Raw genomic sequence first — 21,770 nt, forward strand, 5'->3', positions numbered from 1 at the left:
TCTTTAGGATCCTTCCCGGGTTTAACCCCTTCCATGCTGATGACGAGCTCAGCTCGTCATCAGCGTTACCTACCGTGTGCTGATGACGAGCTGAGCTCGTCATGTAACATGTAGCAGGGAGTCGCGGAGACGCCAGCCAGGCGGTGGTGACGCTTGCCATGGGAGGTAAGCAGAACCGAGATTAGGGCATGATCCGACAAGGACCAAGGAGTAATATCTGCTGCGTGCAAGTGGGGGAGGAGAGAGGATGCGGCTAAGAAGTGGTCTAAGCGTGCATGGGGTTTGTGGACCGCGGAATAATAGGTGTCGTCACGCTCGTTAGGATGCTGGACCCGCCACACATCACTCAATCCACCATCAATCAACCACTGTTTCCCACCCTGTGACAGGGCACCCGCCTGATGCGATCGTTGCTCTGAGCTATCCATCCCTGGATCCTTTTTTTTTTATATTTGTTTATTGAGTTTTCATAATATACAATAATCAGCATATATCACATTTCAATTGTACAGCATATAATACCGCCAGCTGAATTACTAAGTTAATAACAAACCTAACCGCCGGTACCGCATTTAACAACCCTGCAACAATAGCATTAAGGATATTACAGACAGCGAAAATCAGTTGAGGTCTGAGAAAATTACAACAGTGCATTTCGTGCGGAGCAAATGATTGGAAAGAACAGGGTGAAAATACAGCACTAAGACATACGCATTAGCAGGACCATCCCTGGATCCTTAACTACATTCAGTTCACCTCCCACCAATAGCGTCGCATCTGGAGATGTTAGAACTTCAGAAAGAGCCAAGCGCAGGAAGGATTCTTGCTGTTCGTTCGGGGCATATAATGTCCCTACTGTCATTTGCGTATCTCCGCATTGAATGCGGACAGCCAGGAACCTGCCTTTAATGTCAACTACATGAGAGAGTACTTTGCAGTGTGCGCGCCACTAAAAAGAATTGCCACCCCATGTTTCTTAGCCGGACCGGAGGACCATATTTGCTGTGGAAAACGCTTATCCTTCATGCGCTTAGTATCTTTGGAGAGCAGGTGGGTTTCCTGTAGCAGGCATATATCACCCTCAGCATTTTCTAAGAGTGAAAGTATTGCAGATCGCTTAACTGGGCTATTTAACCCTCTGACATTTAGGCTTACAATTTTTAGATCTCTACCCATAGCAGCCAAGGGAGGAGAAAAAGACATCTAGCTGCCCAAGCTCAATAGTACTAGGGCCATAAGGAGTCAAGGACCTTGGGCCAGAGACCTGCCCTACCTGCCTGAGATCTGATGCGGAGCCCCTAAAGCAACCCCAAAATACCCACAAAACCCAATTCCCTAACACATAATGCAATAGAACATGAAAAAGAAGAGAACCCAAAAGTCGAATATAGTGACAACAGTCAGTCTTGCGAGTCAAATGTGTAGGGGGACATGGCGCAATCCTAGATCAAGTCACACGCCTGGTACTGAGTAAGTCCACCGAACAAAGGGCAAGGGATGATACAACTCCTCGCCAGACTGCCCCCCTCCTCCAGCGCCAAAATATGAGCACAACTGATGCCAATTGTGTGTAGATCAAGGGACGCCTGTATTATCCGTCACCTGCGCCACAGAAGTAAGGGCCGCCTCCCACTCCAACATTCTAGTGGACGTGTCCGGTTTTGATGGGGGTGGGGGTGATCTCCCACCATGCTGCCAGTCGGTGGAGCGGCTGCGTTGCCTCAAAGGAGATCCGTTGTTCCCAGGCTGAGGAGAAGGCCGCTCCAGTCCCAATACATCGTGAGCACCTTCCAAAGAGCGGATCTGCAGGAGCTTGCCTTGATGCTTGAAAATGAGGCCAAAAGGATGGCCCCATGAGTAGGGGATGCCTTGCTCCCGAAGAGGATTAGTGATGGGCTTAAAGTCCCTATGTTTGGTCAAGGGGGAGACCGCCAAATCCTGGAAGAGTGCGGGCTGATGACCACGGAACTGCACAGGGTTGAGATCTCTGGCCTTGCGCAGAATTTGCTTCTTAAGTTGGAAGTCATGGACACAGACAAGTATGCCTAGAGGGGGAGCCTTAGGACCACGCGGCAGGCCAACACGGTGCACACAATCCAACTCCTCCTTTCCAAGGAACCGCCCGGATTCTGATGTTATTACGCCTGGACGATTTTCTAAGTCCTCAGCGTGGGCCTGGAGATCCAAATTCTGCTCCGTGAGGCGAATCACATCCTGCTGGAGCTGGTGGAGATCATCCTACCATCCTAAGTCGTGCTCTTCCAAGGCCGCCACTCGCTCTCCGATGGCATCCACATCCCGCCGGACTTTTCTTAGATCAGAAGAGAGCTGGGAGCGAAGCTCCAGGATGTCCTCCTTAATGGCTGAGAACAGCTCAATCATAAAAGCTTTGGTCGCCGGCGTATCATTGTCCTCGAGTTGCGGCGATTTAGATTCCTGCTGAGAGGCGGATTGACCCGTCGTCTTCTGCAGGAGATCCTTCTGTGGCTTGTCCTTTCTATTCCTGGGGGAAGACATGGCACCTCAGGCGAGCCATCAAGGCAGGGCCGCGAGAAGAGACACCGAAGACACTCAGGAGACCCCCATCCATAGGACCAGCCGGTCTAACACATAAGGAAGGGCGGATAGCGTCGGCCCCCGTGAGGAACACTGTTGGGGTCCATCCGTGGCGGAGCCAGAACTCAAACTCCAGGCAGCGAGCCAAAGGCCTGCAACACCTCACGGCCAACGTGGCTAGCAAGGGAAAGCCAGAGCCCAGGACACAAAAAGGGGCAGATATCAAGAAGGGGGAGCCCCTGCACTCACACAGACACGGAGCCCCCCCACAGTGCGCAAAGCTGAGCCCCTTGCTTTCGCCACTGCCACTACACCTCCACACCACGCCACACCGTCCGCCGACACACGGACCAACCAGCTCCACCGGGGGGCAGGTGAAAGTCCTCCACTACCTGCCTCCCCCCCACAGCGCGTACAGGGAAGCGGGCTGCCAGGCTCCAGTCAGAACAGTGCACATTAATGGCGACCGCCCTGGATAACAAAGGCGAAGCAATGTATAGTATAGGGGCAGAGAACCGCCGCCCGCCAACTCGCGGGCCGAGGGCAGGCCCAAGGCTCTCAGCAGCACAGATCTTCAAGCCCCAGCTCCACCAGAGCGCCCAGTAATGGCGGCAGAAGGGGGGGCGCCCAAACCCGCTTCAGCCGCTCATGCCCTACCACCACGAGGGGTCACGCCACGCGGCCACCACAGCTAAGGTCAGCCCCCAGTAAACAGCAGAAGGGCCCAGTCCACTTTCCCGTAGCAAAGTCTCCCTGCCAAGCGGGGGGTAATGCGGGGAACGCTGCAAATAGTAATGCTGCCCACACATAGCCAGCAAAGACCCCCTCGCCACCTTCAGTGGGGAATTGCTGCAACGTCCACCGAATCTCGGACTGAGACCCGCAGCCAGAGGTCCGCCGCCCCTCTTCCCCTCACTTCTGTGCTCCCGGACCTCCGCCGCCCCTCCGCTCCTCACCGCAGCACTCTTGAGCCCCGGGCACCACGGTCCTGAACTGCAACGGTGCGGGAGCAATCCGACGTTCACCGGGGATCTGCCCACCGCATGTCCATTCTGTGATGCAGGTTCCCTTTTATAGCGTCGGATTCTTCTTTTGCGACAACAAAACATATTACGAAGTTGTAAGTTGTTTGATTATGGCATAGTAGATATTTATAATGCATAGCTATTTGTGAATATTTAAAGATATGTATTACAAAAAAAGTGTTATTGGATGTTTTTCCCATTTATATGTAACGTCACCAGGTGGTATTGAGAAAAACCCAGAATAGAGGCAACACTGTTCCTTTTCAGGCTCCTTTGAGGTTATATACTGTGACTATGTACATTGTAATAATCAGAGTAAAGCGAACTTCAGAGGTGTTAGTGACCCGTCGATGCGAAGACTAAACATTCATATGTAAAGAGAACAGCTTCTCCTTCTTACTCTGTTTCCCCTCTTTGATCATATACTGTAAATCTTTATATTATAAGATTCACAGTCATTATGATCTGAGAGGAGTTTATGAGCTGTCGGCGTGAAGACGAAAGATCTCGAAGTTGCGGGAAAAAAAGCCAACATAATCACAGCTGAAAAATATTTCGTTCCTTTTCTGTTTTTTGTGTGACATCACTGAAACTCTCTATATTGTAATAGAGTATCATATTTTCACACAAGAGGAATTGGAGATTTGTCGCCGCCAGGAGTAAACCATCTCAAACACAGCTTACTGACCTTTCTAACTCTACTTGATCAGATATTTTTACAGTGAGAATATTTTTCGGAATTGCAGTTCTAAAAAAAGATTATTTACTTAGATACTTTTTTACTAAATGCCTTTGATAAACCCTACATTTCTTAATTAATATTTTCGTATTTCCCTTTTCTTTGTTTTGGTTCCTAATTTCGTTCTCCCTATACAGTATATAGGAATAGTATTGTATATATTACTACTTTTCTATATATTGTTAATGGAGTACATGATATGTTACCAGAGCAGTGAGCGACCTTTAAGCACTACGACAAAACTTTCCCAACTTCTACAGAATAGAGACTGTAAAAATTTAATTTTTTTTGTTGTCCTCCTTATTCTTCTTCTCCTGTGCAATACTATAAAGTCACCATGTATATTTTAATACTGTAAACTTACTGTACTTCAGAGGAGTTGAAGATCTATCTCTGCGACATACATTTACTACAGCTATTTCCGTTGATAACTTACTACCTCACAGTTTGTAACTGCTAATATTTTATAAAATAGTAGTCTTTTAAAAAAAACTGTATACATAGTGCTTTATTTAATGTTTTGATGAAGTGTACATTTCTAGGTATTTTATTTTAAATGTTTTTTACTTGTTATTGTTCTTCTGACCTGAGATGATGTAGTACAGAGTGTTTCTTGTTGCACTTCTTTTCTACTTTATCTAAAAGTAACTCATGCCCTCTTATATTAACATGAATATGGGGCAACACTTTTACAAACTATAGGCAATAAAAAAAACGAGGGGTTGGCCATGCTTAAGGGATATTTTCTGAATTGCGTTTTTATTTGTCACCCCTCTTTCCTATTCTTAAGAAAGTATATATTTGTGATTGCTTAATAAAAACTGTTTCAAACCTAGACTTAATTTTTTGCAGCGCAACCACACTTACTATTTTGTTCCAAGGAAATAGCACTACCCGCGACAGAAGTAAGCACAGCACTATAACTATACATTATAAGTAAACATTGCTCCCGAAAAGTAGGTTATTCAGAACCTTATTTAAATGAAGACCGCAACAGCGCACTTTCTTTTTCAACCCCATCCATATTATAATATTAGCTCCAAAGATGTAGCACTCCCCGTCAGAAAAGTAACCACCACATTATAAGTAAATACTGCTCCTGTGAAGTATCCCACCCGCTGACTTAATAAAAAGGAGACCGCAACACACTGTTGTTTTCCCGACATGATTTGTAGGCCCCATGCAAATTATACAAATGGCCCTTAAAATATATTTAAAAAACGTACCTTCACAGTCCCTGTCCACCACCTTGTGACCACTGTACAGAGTGTTCCTACACTCCCCTCTACTACTTTGTTTCCCCGTACTCCTTTGAAGTGTGTCACAAAATGGCTGACAACAGTTAACCGTTCCCACCTAATAAGGAGCAAACTTGTACTTGAAACATTTTAGTCAATAAAATGCCCATGGTGTTCCGCAGAAGGGGAGGGAATGGCTGTCAACACTTCTACTTTTAATGCTTCACAGCCAATGAAAATCAAGCTTCGGAAGGTCCCGCAAAATTGACCTTCACAGTCCCTGTCCACCACCTTGTGACCGCTGTACAGAGTTAACAGTGTTTCTATACTCCCCTCTACTACTTTGTTTTCCCATACTCCTTTGAAGGGTGTCACAAAATGGCTGACAAAAGTGAACCGTTCCCACCCAATAACAAGCAAACTTGTACTTGGAACACTTTAGTCAACAAAATGTCCATGATGTTTCGCAGAAGGGGAGGGAATGGCTGTCAACAATTCTACTTGTAATGCTTCACAGCCAATGAACATTAAGCTTGGCAAGGTCCCACTTGGAACACGTTACCCAATGACATGTCCCTAATACTCCGCGGAGGGGGAAGGTATCGCTGACAACACTTCTACTTTCAAAGGTTTACAGCCAATCAACAGTAAGCTTGAGAAAGTCCTCCTTGGAACACGTCAGCCAATCAGATGTCCCTCCTACTCCACGGAGGGGAAGTGAATGGCTGGCAACACCTCTACTTTCAATAGTTCGCAACCAATCAACATTAAGCTCTGGAAGTTCCTCCTTAGAACACGTCAGCCAATCTGATGACCCTCCTACTCCGCGGAGGAGAAAGCAATAGCTAGCAACACTTCTACTTTCAATGGTTCGCAACCAATGAACATTAAGCTCTAGAAGGACCTCCTTAGAACATGTGAAACAATCAGAGGTCCTTGCTATCCTGCGAAGGGGAAGAGAATGGCTATAAACACTTCTACTCTCAATGGTTCGCAGCCAATGAACATTAAGCTTATTTTAGCAACACTTCAGCTAATTAAATTTTTATTTTGTTCCACAAACAGATACAGAACACGCCCTCCCACGTATTATTAAATTTCCTGTAACAAAGTGACACTATCCGTGATAACGGTGAACACTGCATTATAAGTAAACATTATTCTGCATTATATTACAGGAAGGCCGCAATACGGCGCATTGTTGTTTTCCCGATATAATTTCTACAGCCTACTGAATTCCCCCTCCCAACATCAGTAAAGCCCCTGGGCTGCGGGGGCCCCAGCGGACTCCGCTATTAGTTTTTTAAGAAATGCCCCTGGGACCTAGCCCACCCAGAGGTGTCATTAAAATATAATTTTTTTAAGAAATGCCCCCAGGACCTAGCCCTCCCAGGGGCCTAATTAAACTAAAACGCGGGAACTCGCGACCCAAGTGCGAATTGCTCCGAATTATATTTTTTTAAATGCTCTTTTTGGCCCTGGGGGTCCTTTTGAGACCCCCTAAGCATGCCTAGGGGTCAGGGTGTTTCTACCCTACCCCCTTCTCTTGTTTTATACCTTTGTTGCTCTTTTTTCTGGTGACTCTCTTCTACCGAGCCACAAGATGGATGCCAACACTTCCTGGTTTGGAGTGTTGGCAGCCAATCACAGTGAAGGTCGTGCACTGGACTTAGGGTCCGCCCAGATATCGAAACTTTTATTTTTCTAATTTTTCAGCAACTACTGAATGGATTTACACCATTTAAAAAAATGGTCGCTTTCTGACCCACGCACTACCTTTATGCCAAATTTGAGGTAATTACGTTCAGTAGTTTCAGCTGTAGCCTTGCACAAAGTTTCCTATACGAAATTGATTTTTTGACTCTTATTTTTTTAATTTCTCAAAAACTACTGAACGGATTTACACCATTTAAAAAAAAGGTCGCTTTATGAACCAAGCTCTAACTTTCTGCCAAATTTGGGGTAATTCCGTTCAGTAGTTCGGGCTGTAGCTCGTCGCACAATTTCCTATGGAAACTAACATGGGGAAAACGCGTTTTGGGACCCCCCCTTTTTTCTCAGAGCCCCCTTGACGAATCACCCCCAAACTTTCAGGATAGGAGCTGACCTGGATAGACTTTTTGTGGGGAGAATTTTGCAAAGATTGGTCAAACGAAGCCAAAGTAATTAACAAATCAAAAAATGCTTTTCATATGGAAACTAGGTTGTAACTATAACTACCTACTGGCGACCGCCAGTAGGCAATATATATTTTAAATTAATAACGTCATGTCAACATTACTGCATCCTGATTAAACAATAAGAAAACGTTACAAAAAATAAATGAGGTGTAGAGATTCCCATTAAGGAAGGCAACCTGTAACTCACATAAACAGAACTCTACACATGGTTATATTTGTTAAAATGAATGTATGCCCAATATAGAAGCAGATGCAATTATGTATACCTGGTTATAAAGGATTTTTTGTTGCTTTAGAGCGTTCTCATCTAGTTTATGCAAAAAAGAACTGCGATTTCTCAAAGTTGCGTGGCATCCACTGATTTCTGAAAGAAGGGTCTTCTCTTTTGTGTTCTGGTGATGCAACTCTTGAGTTTTTTTGAAATGCAGCTCCCGCAATTGTTTCAACTGAACTTCAATTTCCTGAATGAACGAAAATAAACATTGGAGTAAGAAATGGAGCTGTGTAACAATAAACATTCTAAAAAACATACACATCTACAGCATATACAGAGTGAGAGGTAACAGATCAGATAAGTTATCTTTATGTTATAAGGATAGTGAATTGTTTACATACACTATGACTCCTAGCAAAGATATATCTGTAATATTCTCATAATCAAGTTTTATGGGTTGCCCTGAACATATTACAGATCTGCAAAAGAAAGCACCATTCTCATCAGACATCAAAATGTACTTGCCCCTTGAGTGAAGGATTGGCTTAGTTTATGCCATTAGTTACATATGGTGGGAACCAGCATTCTTTTGTTTAGGGACTGTGACTTATTTTTCCTAGTCAGATTTTGACAGTGAGAGTAAGACAGAAAAAAGTGAAAGAGGAAGAGAAAGAAAAGAAACCTATGACAAATAGAGAAAGCAGAGATTTAAAAAAACTTGTGAGAATGAGAAAGAGTAACATATTAAAGCAAGATGGCACAATAAAGAGGCATGGGTGAAATCAAAACTAGGCAGCCTTGGTATTCAGCAATTATGCATTCAGCAGCAGGCTCCTAAACTTTGGGCCGTGCATGCACTTATTTTTCGACCAATTAAGCACTAGCTGGAGGTTATTATTTACATTTCTCAACTGTGACACTTAAAGTTAGATGCCCAAAGTGGACTGTTGAAGCCAGCTACATATAGATATCAAACACTTGGATTTACAGGCATCTGTAGGAAATTGCACATTGAACATTCTGTGCTAGCACTGATTTGATTTCTGTGTTGATGGTGAGAAACATAAATTGAAAGCAACAGGAAAGCATAATATTGACACATGGCTAAGGGACCATAACAAGCTTGATGCAGCATGGATATCAACTCTCAAATATAGATAGTCACTTAAAAAGTTTTAATATTCTGGGTCTTCTTTTTTGTTGACCAAACTAAACAGAGTTTCTGAATGACAGCAAGACTCTGTTACATGCTGCAATTATTCCAATCCCTCTCCCTCTGCTCTCTGCATTCAATGAAGGTGTGTTTTTGTTTTGTGCATGTTTTTTAAAAACATATTGTGGCGATGCACAGTATTATTTCTGTCAATAGGATTTTTTACAGACAAAATCAAATGTATACATATACATACATATGTGTGTGTGCTACCTGTGCCTCGGCTTTTCTCTTTTACATTGCTGGATGCAACTAAGGGGGATGCTTCGTTCCCGTGTTCGTCCGAGGCTGCCCTGTTGGGTCATGAGCTCCTGCACACGAAGGAACTGTTGTGGATTTGAATGTTGGGAGACTGACCCGCTCCAATTTCAGGATTTCCCCGAGATCACTCGACAAAAAAATGAAAAAGGAGCAAGGGATGCAGGGGGGATATTTCATCACCCCTTGTACACATGTAACGAGACATTTTCTGGTATTGCGGCAACACAAGAAAGCAGCAATCTGAATTTTAATTTCATGCACTTTTTGCCTGCACCGGTACTTACCAAAATGATGGATTGTGGGACATTGAGACTCACTGGCAAAGCTGCTCAAGCAGGTCTATGATTAAGGCTAATCCAGCTGAAACGCGTCAGACCAATCTTTGCGTTTTGCCGCTAAAATGAATAATAAATGCCTGTTGACATGCTACCTGTGCCTCGGCTTTTCTCTTTTACATTGCTGGATTCAACTAAGCGGGATGCTTCGTTCCCGTGTTCGTCCGAGGCTGCCCTGTAGGGTCATGAGCTCCTGCGCACGAAGAAACAGCTGTGGATTTGAATGTTGGGAGACTGACCCGCTCCAATTTCAGGATTTCCCCGAGATCACTTGACAAAAAAATGAAAAAGGAGCAAGGGATGCAGGGAGGATATTTCATCACCCCTTGTACACATGTAACGAGACATTTTCTGGTATTGCGGCAACACAAGAAAGCAGCAATCTGAATTTTAATTTCATGCACTTTTTGTCTGCACCGGTACTTACCAAAATGATGGATTGTGGGACATTGAGACTCACTGGCAAAGCTGCTCAAGCAGGTCTATGATTAAGGCTAATCCAGCTGAAACGCGTCAGGCCAATCTTTGCGTGTTGCCGCTCAAATGAATAATAAATGCCTGTTGACATGCTACCTGTGCCTCAGCTTTTCTCTTTTACATTGCTGGATGTAACTAAGCGGGATGCTTCGTTCCCGTGTTCGTCCGAGGCTGCCCTGTAGGGTCATGAGCTCCTGCACACGAAGAAACTGCTGTGGATATATATATATATATATATATATATATATATATATATATATATACACACACACACACACACACACGCACGCACATATATATACATTACCAAACGTTATCAAAATAAACTCTGGTTTGCTTCATGAAAATGTTTCTGTACCATCACATATTGTTCCTCTTCCTTTAGCATATCCTCTATCTGCTTAGCTTTTTCTTCAACACTTAGCGTAGACATATTCGTACATTTCAGTTTTTGTGACAGTGCATCATTTTGCTCCTTTGCAACTTCCAATCTAAAGAAAAAATATTTTAACAAAATTGTTAGTTTTACTGATAGAGTTAATAGGAATTTCACTTCAACAGTCTTTCGGAGACACCAGATAAAAATAAAAATGCCTGTCCAAGTCATCCCCATCTGGCATAGGTAAAACAAACATGCAACTGAATCTACGCTTAGGAGCAGGTAAACAAATAGGAAATGGTTCAGATTGACTACTTTAGGAATTCCCAAACATTTCCAGTCCAGTAACCCTCCGGACGGAGGATTACAGGCATACTACAGGGTATATCACATGATGTGATGCCCGGGTTCCCATTTTGGACAGAAGTGAGGTGTACAATACTGGCTTGGGATAATGCAACCTGATGAGCAATTGTATCCAAATGTGCCATTACACTGTCACTTCCACTAAACTGTGTGAAAGTGATCTGTTCTTTTTTCATCCCATGGAAAGGGAGCTACTTCAGCTCTGTGATGGAGTAAAACTCCAACCATTATTAGGTTAAGAAAGCATCAGGTCTGAATTTATGAATGCTAACAAATTCACAAGTAGGTGGTGTTGATAAAATGTCAAGGCAAGCTACAACAGGGTCTGCCCATCAAACCCTTCCCAACCCCTCCACCACTCTTTGCACCAGATTTGCACCTGCAGTTTACATGCCACTCTGCAGAGCTTAAAACTATTTATGACTGTAAGGAATCTTTCTGTGCATTCCTTAGCGGCATAAAGGAAGCCATTTTGGGCTTAAATGTGTGTTTAAAGCAGAAAATGGCTGTCTGAATCAGTCTTTTACAACGGATTTCCTTTGCAAAAATGCTCAACATTTTCTAGACTTAGAATGTATCGGGTTTCCCCAAAAATACACATTTTTCAGAGCAGTGCCCAAATGTGCCTCAGCTTGAAACCCTCCCTTCCATCAAAATTAACTCACATGTTCATGCATGATAAACCCAGTTGTTCCATAGGACTCCTGATATTAAGATGCATGAAAATTGCACATAAACACTGAGATGGACATGAAGAGATCTTCATTTTTAGGATCCAGCATATGAGAATTGGACTATGTGTACTTTTGTCATACGTTCATTTTGGGTCCTAGAGTTGGGTGGGTGGAAGAGGTAAAGAAAAAAATGTGGCTCTAGAAAATCTGCTGTAATACTGGTCCTGGAGTGGTAAAAGGCCTTGTCATTTTTCAACTTGGCATGAATGGCACTTGCTAATCCCATTCTAAAAGACTTAGCTGTACGAATGGCAAAAGGTTTTGTCATTTTCTAGCTCGCTGTTGATGTCACTGTGCTAATTCTATGCTTAAAAACTAAGCCAGAAAAACAGACCTTAGAGGTGGGCAGATTCAGAGTGTCAGTGGTGTTATTGGGTGTTTCCTACAAAGGAGTGGCTCTGCATCAAAACTTAGGAATTACCCAGAGTTTTATGCTTCCTTTTTTGCATAATTTATGCAGCGCTCTAAGCCTGAAAGGGCATTGTCTAGACTTATAATGGCAGCTCCTTTGTGTCTGGAAAAAGCTACACCGCTCTGAAGAGCTCTAATAAGAACGAAACACGTGTGTGAGGAGTTGTTTTTATTCATTCCAGGCTGGCATGGATGGTATTTTACCAATACAAAGATGCACTACTGTGCCTGGAATGGTAAAAGGCTTTGTCATTTTCAGCTTAGCAAGAATGGAACCAGCTAATCCAATGCTTAAACACTTTGCTGTAAAAATGGCAAAAGTATTGTCACTTTCTACCTGGTTGGATGGCACTGTGCTAATCCTATCCTTACAAACCTTACTAGAAAAACAGACATTTGAGGTCAGCAGATTCAGAGTATTGGTGGTGTTATGTGTATAAACATATTGATTGGCACCTCTGCCTCTCTGAGTGAGAAGCCCGCCATCTTTGTAAACTCTTGACACACACACACAACCAGAACATTATCAGACTGGAGACGAGAAGGTGAAGAATGGATAGGGCTAGACAACTGACTTTCTCTATCTGTGCATCCAAGATCTGCAACAACAGCCTCTTATCCATCAACACCACTGTGGTAATCAAATAACAGAGTAAAGGTGGACCCAAAGAGGTATGAGTAAGTATGAAGTTTTATTTCCATTGACATCCCGCTAGCAGCGTTGGGTAAGACTGCCTCGGGGGCACACACTCTAGATTCAAATCTAAACATCCTATGACAGAACTTTGTGTAGAATACAATGTCATTTACCTTCCACAGGTACGTAAGACTTTGTAAGCCAATAACAACCCCCCACACCCTTCCTCAATTCAGGAAAGAGATAACGCCACAACTATAAAAAGTACACAACAGTGTGATACAAAAAAGTCAACATTCCCTCTCATAACCTAGCACACCTCACCTAGATTCACTCTCATACTGTATCTCCTTGCCAATGCACAGTACTCTGGTGCCTTTTGACTGTGTTTGCGATATATAAATACATGCCAGAGACATGCATCTCACAGTACATGCTCTACCGGGTCATGATTAACGACTGCAGCAATTAGATGATAGTGAAACAGTGATATTGAGTTCCTAAAGCAAGTGCTTGATGGGTTTTAATAAAGAACTGTAAAATGTGTTGCTCGAGTACCTATGTTTCTTGTCCTGGGTTTCTTTCTTCAGGTTTGCTACTTGTAGTCTAATGGATTCCAAGTCTCTGGCTGTTCGATCCACAGTAGCTTTTAATGTATCCAGCTAATCAGCAGTAAAACAAAATAAAAAGTTATGCATTATTGTCTGTTTTTCCTTGCTGTTTTCTCAATTTCTGAACTCAAAGCTGCTTACTTCACCCATATAAAAATCAATAGTGAACAATATCTCACGGACTTTAACCTCCATGCCCTAGCCACAAAACCAGTCAGAGCAAGGCTGAGTACACTTAAAACTACTCAACAACAGCACAACACCAACTGTAGTATCCAGCAATGACAGTGGTAAGCACAGACCAAGGGTTGATACTCAAGCAGAGACTGCAGCTATTCTACTATCCCAGATTGCTGGCAAAAACCAATGACTCCATCCTTCCAGGGTTAAATCATTTCAGATCGCCCTGGGCAGGCAAGTAAAATCCTTATGTATTTTTTCACATGGGTAAGCAGCGGCAACCAGATAGGGGTTAACCCCTTTGCTGCGGGGGTAATTCCCCCACGGTGCGGGGAGGGGGCAGGGGTGAGCACGGCGCCGCGGTGCTTGTGACGAGACCAGCTCGTCATGAGTCACAGTGGAGCTGTACTCATGACGAGCTGGTCTCGTCATGACTCCACCCACTGATTAATTCGGCCGCACAGGCGGGGAATCAATCGCGCGTGGGCGGAGCGCAGCTGTTATGATGAGCCCAGCTCGTCATGACCACAGCTACGTTGTGACTCATGAAGAGCTGGGCTCGTCATGAGCACCGAAGGTGTTAAACAACTTTTGGGATCATGAATCTCCTAGATTTACATTATACAGGAATGCAAATCCGGCACATGTGAAAGCCTCACGAAACTTGCAATTGCACTCCTAGCTGCTATTTGCGCAATTTAACGGCATTTATTAATTTTGCTTCTTCATTTCAGTATATCAGAGCTTTAAGCATACCATCCACAACAAATATGAAAAAAGTTCACAGCATCAAGTAAAGCATTTTGATCATAAGAAGGCACATTATCAAAGATATAGTCCACCAAGACATAGTGAGGATTGTTTATGGCAGCTATTAAAATCACATCTCACCCCCAATATAAGATTCTGATTGTACCCTCATCAGCGTCACAAAGACTTGGGACCAGATGTACAAAGAATGGAGTCAGTAACAGTTGTTTCAAAAGTGCACACCAACTTTTACCGAATCCATTCTGTTTTTCTAAACTGACCAATGTGCTAATAGGTCGAATTGCAAAAACCCAATTCGTAGTGGGTTGCAATTCAACCTATATCATGTATATTAATTAGGCAGGTTGCAAATTGCGACCCACTATGAATCGCTGCCATCACAGGTAAGGTAGCTTGCTGGGGTCAGCAAACAACCATTTGTGTGACTGCTTTTAAATAAAGCAATTAAAAAAAAATGTTTAATAAATAAACCCTGGCTGCATTTAAAAAAAATGAAATGTTCAACTAACATTTTTAAGACTAGGCAGTAGTCCATGGGAAACTGCCTAGTCCTAAAAATTGTTTTTTTAGCATTTACTTGGGGGTGGGATCCTTTGCAGGCCCAATCCTGCTTGTGAATGCTTAACACCTACCTTTCAGTAGTCGGTTAAGACTTTGGGCCTATTTACGATGTCGATCGGAAAGCCTCCGACCGACATGGTAGGCCTAATGTTCAACCGCTGTATTATGAAGACGGCAGTCAGAGTTTAAACCGGCTGCAGAATCAGACAGGGTTCAAGAAGCCCATCGGCCAGTGGGAAAGCCCTCAAAATCCCTTAAGGACGGCGCTTCTGCCATCGGGATTATGATGTCGGTGTCTGACAGCCAATCCATGTCGGCCTTTCTGACATGGATTGGCTGTCGGAAACTGACTTTGGGGGCCCCTAACAGGGTCCCCTTCCTCCCGGCCCTCCGCATTTGGCACAGAGGGGCACCTATTGGTGCCCCCCTAAACATCGCTGCACTGTGTGGCAGGCATGGTGCAGGGATTTAAAAAAAATAAAAAATGTCAATGGGAGCTTGTGCTGCGGGCAGTTTAAGTCATTGAAAACTGGAAGGGGGCTGTGTGCGAATGCTAAAAGGCTTGACACATCTGGCCCCTCGTTCTCAAAACCAAGATTAATTTCCTGGATGTAAGGGCTTATATAAATGTTCAGTCTTTCACCAGAACCCTCATTGGACAATATGGGGCACCGACTGTCCACAGCAAAAGTAGACTGTTCTGCAGGAGAGCTTACAGAATTGACAACTTTTGAAACTGGGACCAATAAGATAGTCAACAATGATACTTGCTTCATGGTGGCAGAAGTGAATGGACTCCCAGGCTATAATGAAGCTTTTTGTGTTTTAAGTCTACATAGAGAAACATTTTCCTTCTTCTGACTGGGTGTTGCTGGTAGGAGGTGTAATTCTCTGGGCAGACTGTGCACATTAAAGACTATCTGAGATTTACTGAGTGATTGTATTCAATTGGTGCTCTTCTGGTCCTGGTACTAATCTTGATTTGTTAGGCTTATCTGCGAAAGAAATGTTAATTATTGGCGGAAATCAAATCATGGATTTCGGTAGTGTGCTAGGCAGGAAGATTAACCTCTCTTCAAACGTACACTTGCTAACCACAATACTCTAAACTGTAATTCGTGAAATGCCCATAGACTCTGTTGAAGCATATTAGGATCTTGATGGAGATGATGTGGTGAAAGGCACAATGTTTAACTTTCAAACCCCAAATTGAGATTTGAAAAGAAAATTCTTACATTTTTCCCAGACACTTGTAGTCTAAACTCAGTGCTCAGACTAAGAACCTATTGATCAGACTGAATCTCCTACTTTGCAACGGAGCTCTTTTAGGAAATGGTCTAGCAGAAAGTCTTGAAACATGATGCAGAAAATTACAGACAGAAAGTGGCTGAAGTAGGGTGTCCGTGTATGAGTGTTTGGTTATACCAATCTGAGAGGTGCCAGACAACATACCAGAGACCGAAAAGCAGTTTTCCTGGTGTTTCCCCTTGTACCAGTTGCAGTCAAATCCAAGCAATCAAGCATGCATCCGCCAATGCTTCTCAACTACTAGAAATCCTAAAGATTAAGTAAAACTGGATTGAAAAATAACAGTGACAATGATGAACCAACTAGGGCTGAGCTTTCTCCTGGGAAGATCTGCACCCTCACCCCTATGGTTTAGTTTAATTGACTTTTTCCGACATTTCAATGCAGCAGCTTATTGATTTCCAAAGCCAAAATGCCCAATGCCACTCAACTTCTTCCCTTTTCAGTGATATCTGCATAACGGAAATATGAAAATGTTTCAGAGAAACCACGCTAGGTTAGGGCATTCTTCAATTCTTAAATGAGCAGGTGCTGGAAGATCATCCTATAAGTAGTGGCTGTGTTGTTAGTGATGTCTTGGAGATTGGGAGCACTTATAAGCAATGTACTTTAAGGATGACTAGTTGGAAAGACAAGGAGATTGCCAGCAAATGCTGGACACCCATAAAAGCATGCAGAGAATCTGCATGCCCAAATGAAGCAATGTCCAATGCATGTCAACTGTCATTGGAAGAGAAGTCCAATATAATATTGCTTTAGTTTTCAGTATAATTTTTCTTACTTACCTCAGCATGTAGACGATTTCGGTTGGCTTCCTGTTCTTGATAATCAAGCCGAAGTCTCGTTGCCTGACGTTCTTGAACAGCGATTTTCTTTTCGTATTCCACATTATTGTCAACCTCGCTCTTCAGAAACTGGATGCGCTCGTTAACCAGCATCTCTTTTTCTCGGAGGTCCTGCTTTACCTGGGCTAGAAGCTAACAAGATTAAAACAATGCATAAGTTTAGTTAGCCTTGGCCCATTTAAAGTCAATTGAGCAATTTCCATAATAAAGAGGTTACTTCTTTTTTTATGGACTTTTTAATTTTATAACAAATTGATACATTTAAAAGTTCAGACAATTATCAATCGTTTTAATCAAATTTGGATTAAATGTAAAAAGAGTACCCAAGTTCTGTATTAAAAGACGGAGACTCCCCTAAACTGTATGTATATAGATTTCAACAGGTTTAATCTATTCTGTGTTATCATGGTATTGAAGCTGGGTACACCCATGTAAAACTATTCATACTACAGTAAGTATTGTCTGACACTCCTTCATTTAACACCTAAGCTTTTTAAACAAACCTATAATGCATTTTATCCTGCTAATTCGGGCAATCTAATGTTGTTCTGATTCTGTGACTACGCATTTTTTTTTACCATCTTATAATAATAAATAAAACCAATTTCAACAGTCATTGCCTATGTCATACGTATTTAGAAGGCCTATTTCTACACTTATTGCTGCAAGGCCACACCAACACACTAGGCTATAGTTATTCCCTGACTTTTGAAAGATTACAACATCGCAGTCTTTGCTACATTAATCTGAAACTTTATAAAAACTGAGCCAATTGTATTAGCAGAATGCTTTTACGCTAGGCAGAAACAATCACTGAATCCAAAGTTATCACCTATATGTACCACTGTAGATGCCTTTAGTGGCAACGCAGAATAGTTAAAAACAATCTAACTTTGCATCATATCACTCTCAGAACCACCGATACCCCAAATAACAAGCACATTGTGGGGTTCCTGCAACTACTGAATTCTTTCATAGGCTTTATGACCTCCCAAGAAATGAGCACAAACTACTCAGAATCGCACACGATAGTCTTAGGGCCCAGAAATGAATACCAGAGAAAATGCTTTGGAGAGGGAATAGAACTAACTAGGGTGCCCACTTTTTCCTGCCTGGGGCTACTCTTTGATGAAAGGGTTTCACGGGCCCTGCAAAGAAAGGCCAAAAGGAACACAATGTCTAGAATCTAGAGCAATGGGGGTAGTGTTTGCTTTTACAAATAGATTTGGGGCTGAACCCGTACAGGCGGTATATTAAACAAAATGCATCTCTATTGCCAGTTACAGGAGTGACATATCGGGATATAAGGGTTTTACAGAGCAGCAGACAACAGAAAGCTAATTTCTAAGGAGGTTACTGTTGATACTTCAATCTGTAGCTACCTATATAGTCCATAAAGGGTTGGGATGGGGCACATCTCTGATATGAAGGCCCTTACCCTTTTGACAAGGTGGAACAGAATCTGGTTTAGTGCAAACCTGGGTTTGAATCATCAGGCAATCATTAGGGACGGTCTATAAGGGGTAATAATATTCCATGGCTTAATTATACTAAGATCTGAATTGAGAAGTTGGGTCGTTCAGACCTATTTGGGCTTCCAGAAGGGATAACCAAGAAAGAGCTGCCCTGGATAAAGAAACATTTGCTCTTGGTTGCATGTGCCCATAGAGAAAATAGAGAACTTTCCAAACCTTTATTAACGGAGTATATTATTTTAAAATCATGTCCTGCAGTAGAGCCTCCCTGAAAACCATGTAATCAAACATAGCCAATAAGGAGGAAACACCCAACTTTGCCAGAAATGCTTCACTATTAATAACAGACATGGCTTCATAAAGTTACTCTCGGACATCCAAGTATTGATGTCACATGGCTATGTCAAGCTGACACCGATAAAAACAAAATTTATACCAATTGCCAATAGTACCAGAGAATCTCGGAAGCAGGGCTTAGTCTCTGAAATAAATTAAACCACAATTTACCACTCATGGAAAATCTCCTGCCTTACCAACTACCACCACTCCTTCAAAACCCATGATGACAAGAAAACACAACCCAGCTTGGAATCAACTAAACAGAATCAAGTTGTACTTGTCTGAAGTGGATTTCAGAACCGTCGTCCAAGCCATGGTAGTGTCCAACCTGGCAAATGGGAGAGCACCATGTTCTTTAGGCCACCATGGCCCTAATGCAAACATTGTTAATTGGGTAAACAGAGGAAAACATCCCATCATACCTCTCCCAACCTGTGGAACAACACACTCCAACATTGCATCATCTTCAGGGCATGTTGCAATACAGTATCAATTACAACAAGCACGGCCCCCTGACCATTATTTAAATAAAAAAAACACAACTAAAGGAGCATCAAAAATATTGCCATACTGCAAGTCAAGAATTGCAAACAAAAATAAAACTCATGGTGGCAAGCCTTCTCCTATAAAGCACTGATGGAATGCAAAAGCATCCATTCGCTTAACATGCATGCTTCATCACTTGTGCAGGTTTGAAAAGAGCTGGGGGCATATCACTTCAAAGAGCACCTCATTCCTCAAAAATAAGGTGCCTACAAATGCCGCTCACAGGGGGCCCAACGTAGAAGAATCTCCACCCTCCCCGCTTGCTTCCAATATTTCAAATTGTTTATCAATTTCCTTGTTTTGCTACCAACCTCTATGCATACTATATACATTCCAACATATTACATAGATACTGATTATGTTAGCATGTGCTTTACTTGTCAAGGGAAAGTAAGCCAACTAGGAGAAAATGGATTGCGATAACCTATCAGGTACCAGGATTGGCAGGCGCAGGGCAAAAGAAAATGTAAACTCAATAAAGCAACCAAAGCTAGACCAATATAAATTAAGTGAAGCATGTCTGAGTCATTCTGGATTATTAACTTTGGTCCTAAATGTGCGGTACAAATGATTGTAAAATTGCTGTAATTCATCTTCCGGCCATATTCCATTTGTTAGCACATATCCCATTTTCTATTTAACATCACAGCACTTAAAAATATCATGATACAAGTACTTTGTTTCAAACCTTGTGGATTTTGAACAAGCTATATTCCAGCCCAGTTAGTGCTGCACAAAGTAAAGTATTTTGCCAAAACCAAATTTCCAATACTCACCATTGGTCACCATCTGCACATGTTCATGTCTCAAGTACATGCTACATGGGGTACTCATTTATATGTGTCTATACAATGTATCTGGGTCATGGAAATCTAAAGGGACATTTGATATTATATAGAAAACAGGATATGAGATAAAAAATATAGTCTCCTGATACATTAAGATGCAATGACTATTATAGTACTTTAAGGATTGTCTTGACCCAGCTATCCATAGACGTAAACATAGAATTGTGTGCGACATAGAAAATACTGAAACTGTTGTTCCACTAACGGTGTGTATTTAGGACACCACATTAAATGCATTTGGTAATGACTGTAAATGCCAGACATTTGGCTTTGACATAATATCTCTGTTTTTATCTAAAACTCTTTCTAGTCAGGATATGTTACTATAGAGGTACAAGTGGTGTAAGGGTATATGCCCTCGTATGACAAGACTATCTAGCACTGATATATAGGAATAACAAGAGGGTAGACTATGATACTAATAGATCGTAATAGTCAGGATTAACAAAACAAACATCGCAATAGCACAGTAGTAGGCACCTACACCTATGTTGTGTTGCATCTCCATTTCCTTTTCAGACACTAGGTGAAACATAAGTACCACTCTACACACTATGTGAAAACATACCATGAATTGCGGATTTTGGGACGGCAAACAATTGCAAGTTGATAGTGACTGCCATGGGTGAGGATCCCTGTTATTCTTAGACCAGGGGCAGTGTGGGTAACATTAATGAAATGCCTATCTACAAAATCTCTCGCTTTGATTTCAATTGTACATATACGTTTTATTATGATGAGTTCAAGAGACATTACTTTTTTTAAGTTCTGATTTTGTTTTGCAAGACATGTCATTGCGATCACTATATACTAGGTGTGTATTGGAACATAATTGTTGTACAAATAAGTGTACATTTTATTATGTACACAGAGCATGTTTGTAATACAGTGACCAATACAGTGACCAAATATAGAAGTGTACGTGAAAAAATACTTTTAGTGACCATTGCTGTTGTCATATATGGCATGAAGCCCTTGTAAATACAATGAAAGGAGATTTCTGTTTTACATGAATTGGATGGTTGTAACCATTTTTAACGTATTAAATATTTTGTATTATGTTAAACAGCCCTGAAGGCATTCCTTAGTGGAACAAAATGTGTTGGCTGGCAGTAGAGTTTAAACAACTAGCCATAACTTATTGGGAGTCTTGACACATCATTATTTGTTTCCATACCGAATTGTCCCTGCGACATGGTTTCCTACCAATCCACTAAGCACTTTATGTTAATTTGTTCATTGTCTGCATTCCCTACATCATGGTTTTTATGCCCTCTTTTGAGAGGGAGATCTCTTAAGTTACATCAAGAGGGTTTGATTTTCGTAGAACGCTTGGAGTCCCCAACAATTTGCTTTGCGGTTCTTGATTTTATTACCAAGGCACTGATTTTAAGGAACAAATATGCATCATGAATTCATACGTTTGATTGCTGGGTTTTAAGAGCTGTTATTTAATATTTAACACTTGATTTTAATACTTTTACTGTTTTGTGGCATCTTTAACTGTTTTAAATGTGTGCT

The 21,770-nt window shown here is 42.1% G+C and overlaps 1 protein-coding gene across 1 annotated transcript in view; it reads right to left on the reverse strand.

Annotated features, from left to right (window-relative positions):
• Positions 1-21,770, reverse strand: part of CCDC39 (coiled-coil domain 39 molecular ruler complex subunit) — a 220,803-nt gene that overhangs the window by 99,128 nt on the left and 99,905 nt on the right. Inside the window, exons 7-10 of the mRNA XM_078666498.1 lie at positions 16,982-17,173; positions 13,324-13,427; positions 10,597-10,729; positions 8,005-8,199 (exon numbers count right to left, since the gene is read on the reverse strand). Coding sequence (XP_078522624.1) covers positions 8,005-8,199; positions 10,597-10,729; positions 13,324-13,427; positions 16,982-17,173 — 624 coding nt within the window. The remainder of the gene's footprint in view (positions 1-8,004; positions 8,200-10,596; positions 10,730-13,323; positions 13,428-16,981; positions 17,174-21,770) is intronic.

This window comes from Lissotriton helveticus, chromosome 11, assembly GCF_964261635.1.
Source record: "Lissotriton helveticus chromosome 11, aLisHel1.1, whole genome shotgun sequence".
Taxonomy (NCBI): domain Eukaryota; kingdom Metazoa; phylum Chordata; class Amphibia; order Caudata; family Salamandridae; genus Lissotriton; species Lissotriton helveticus.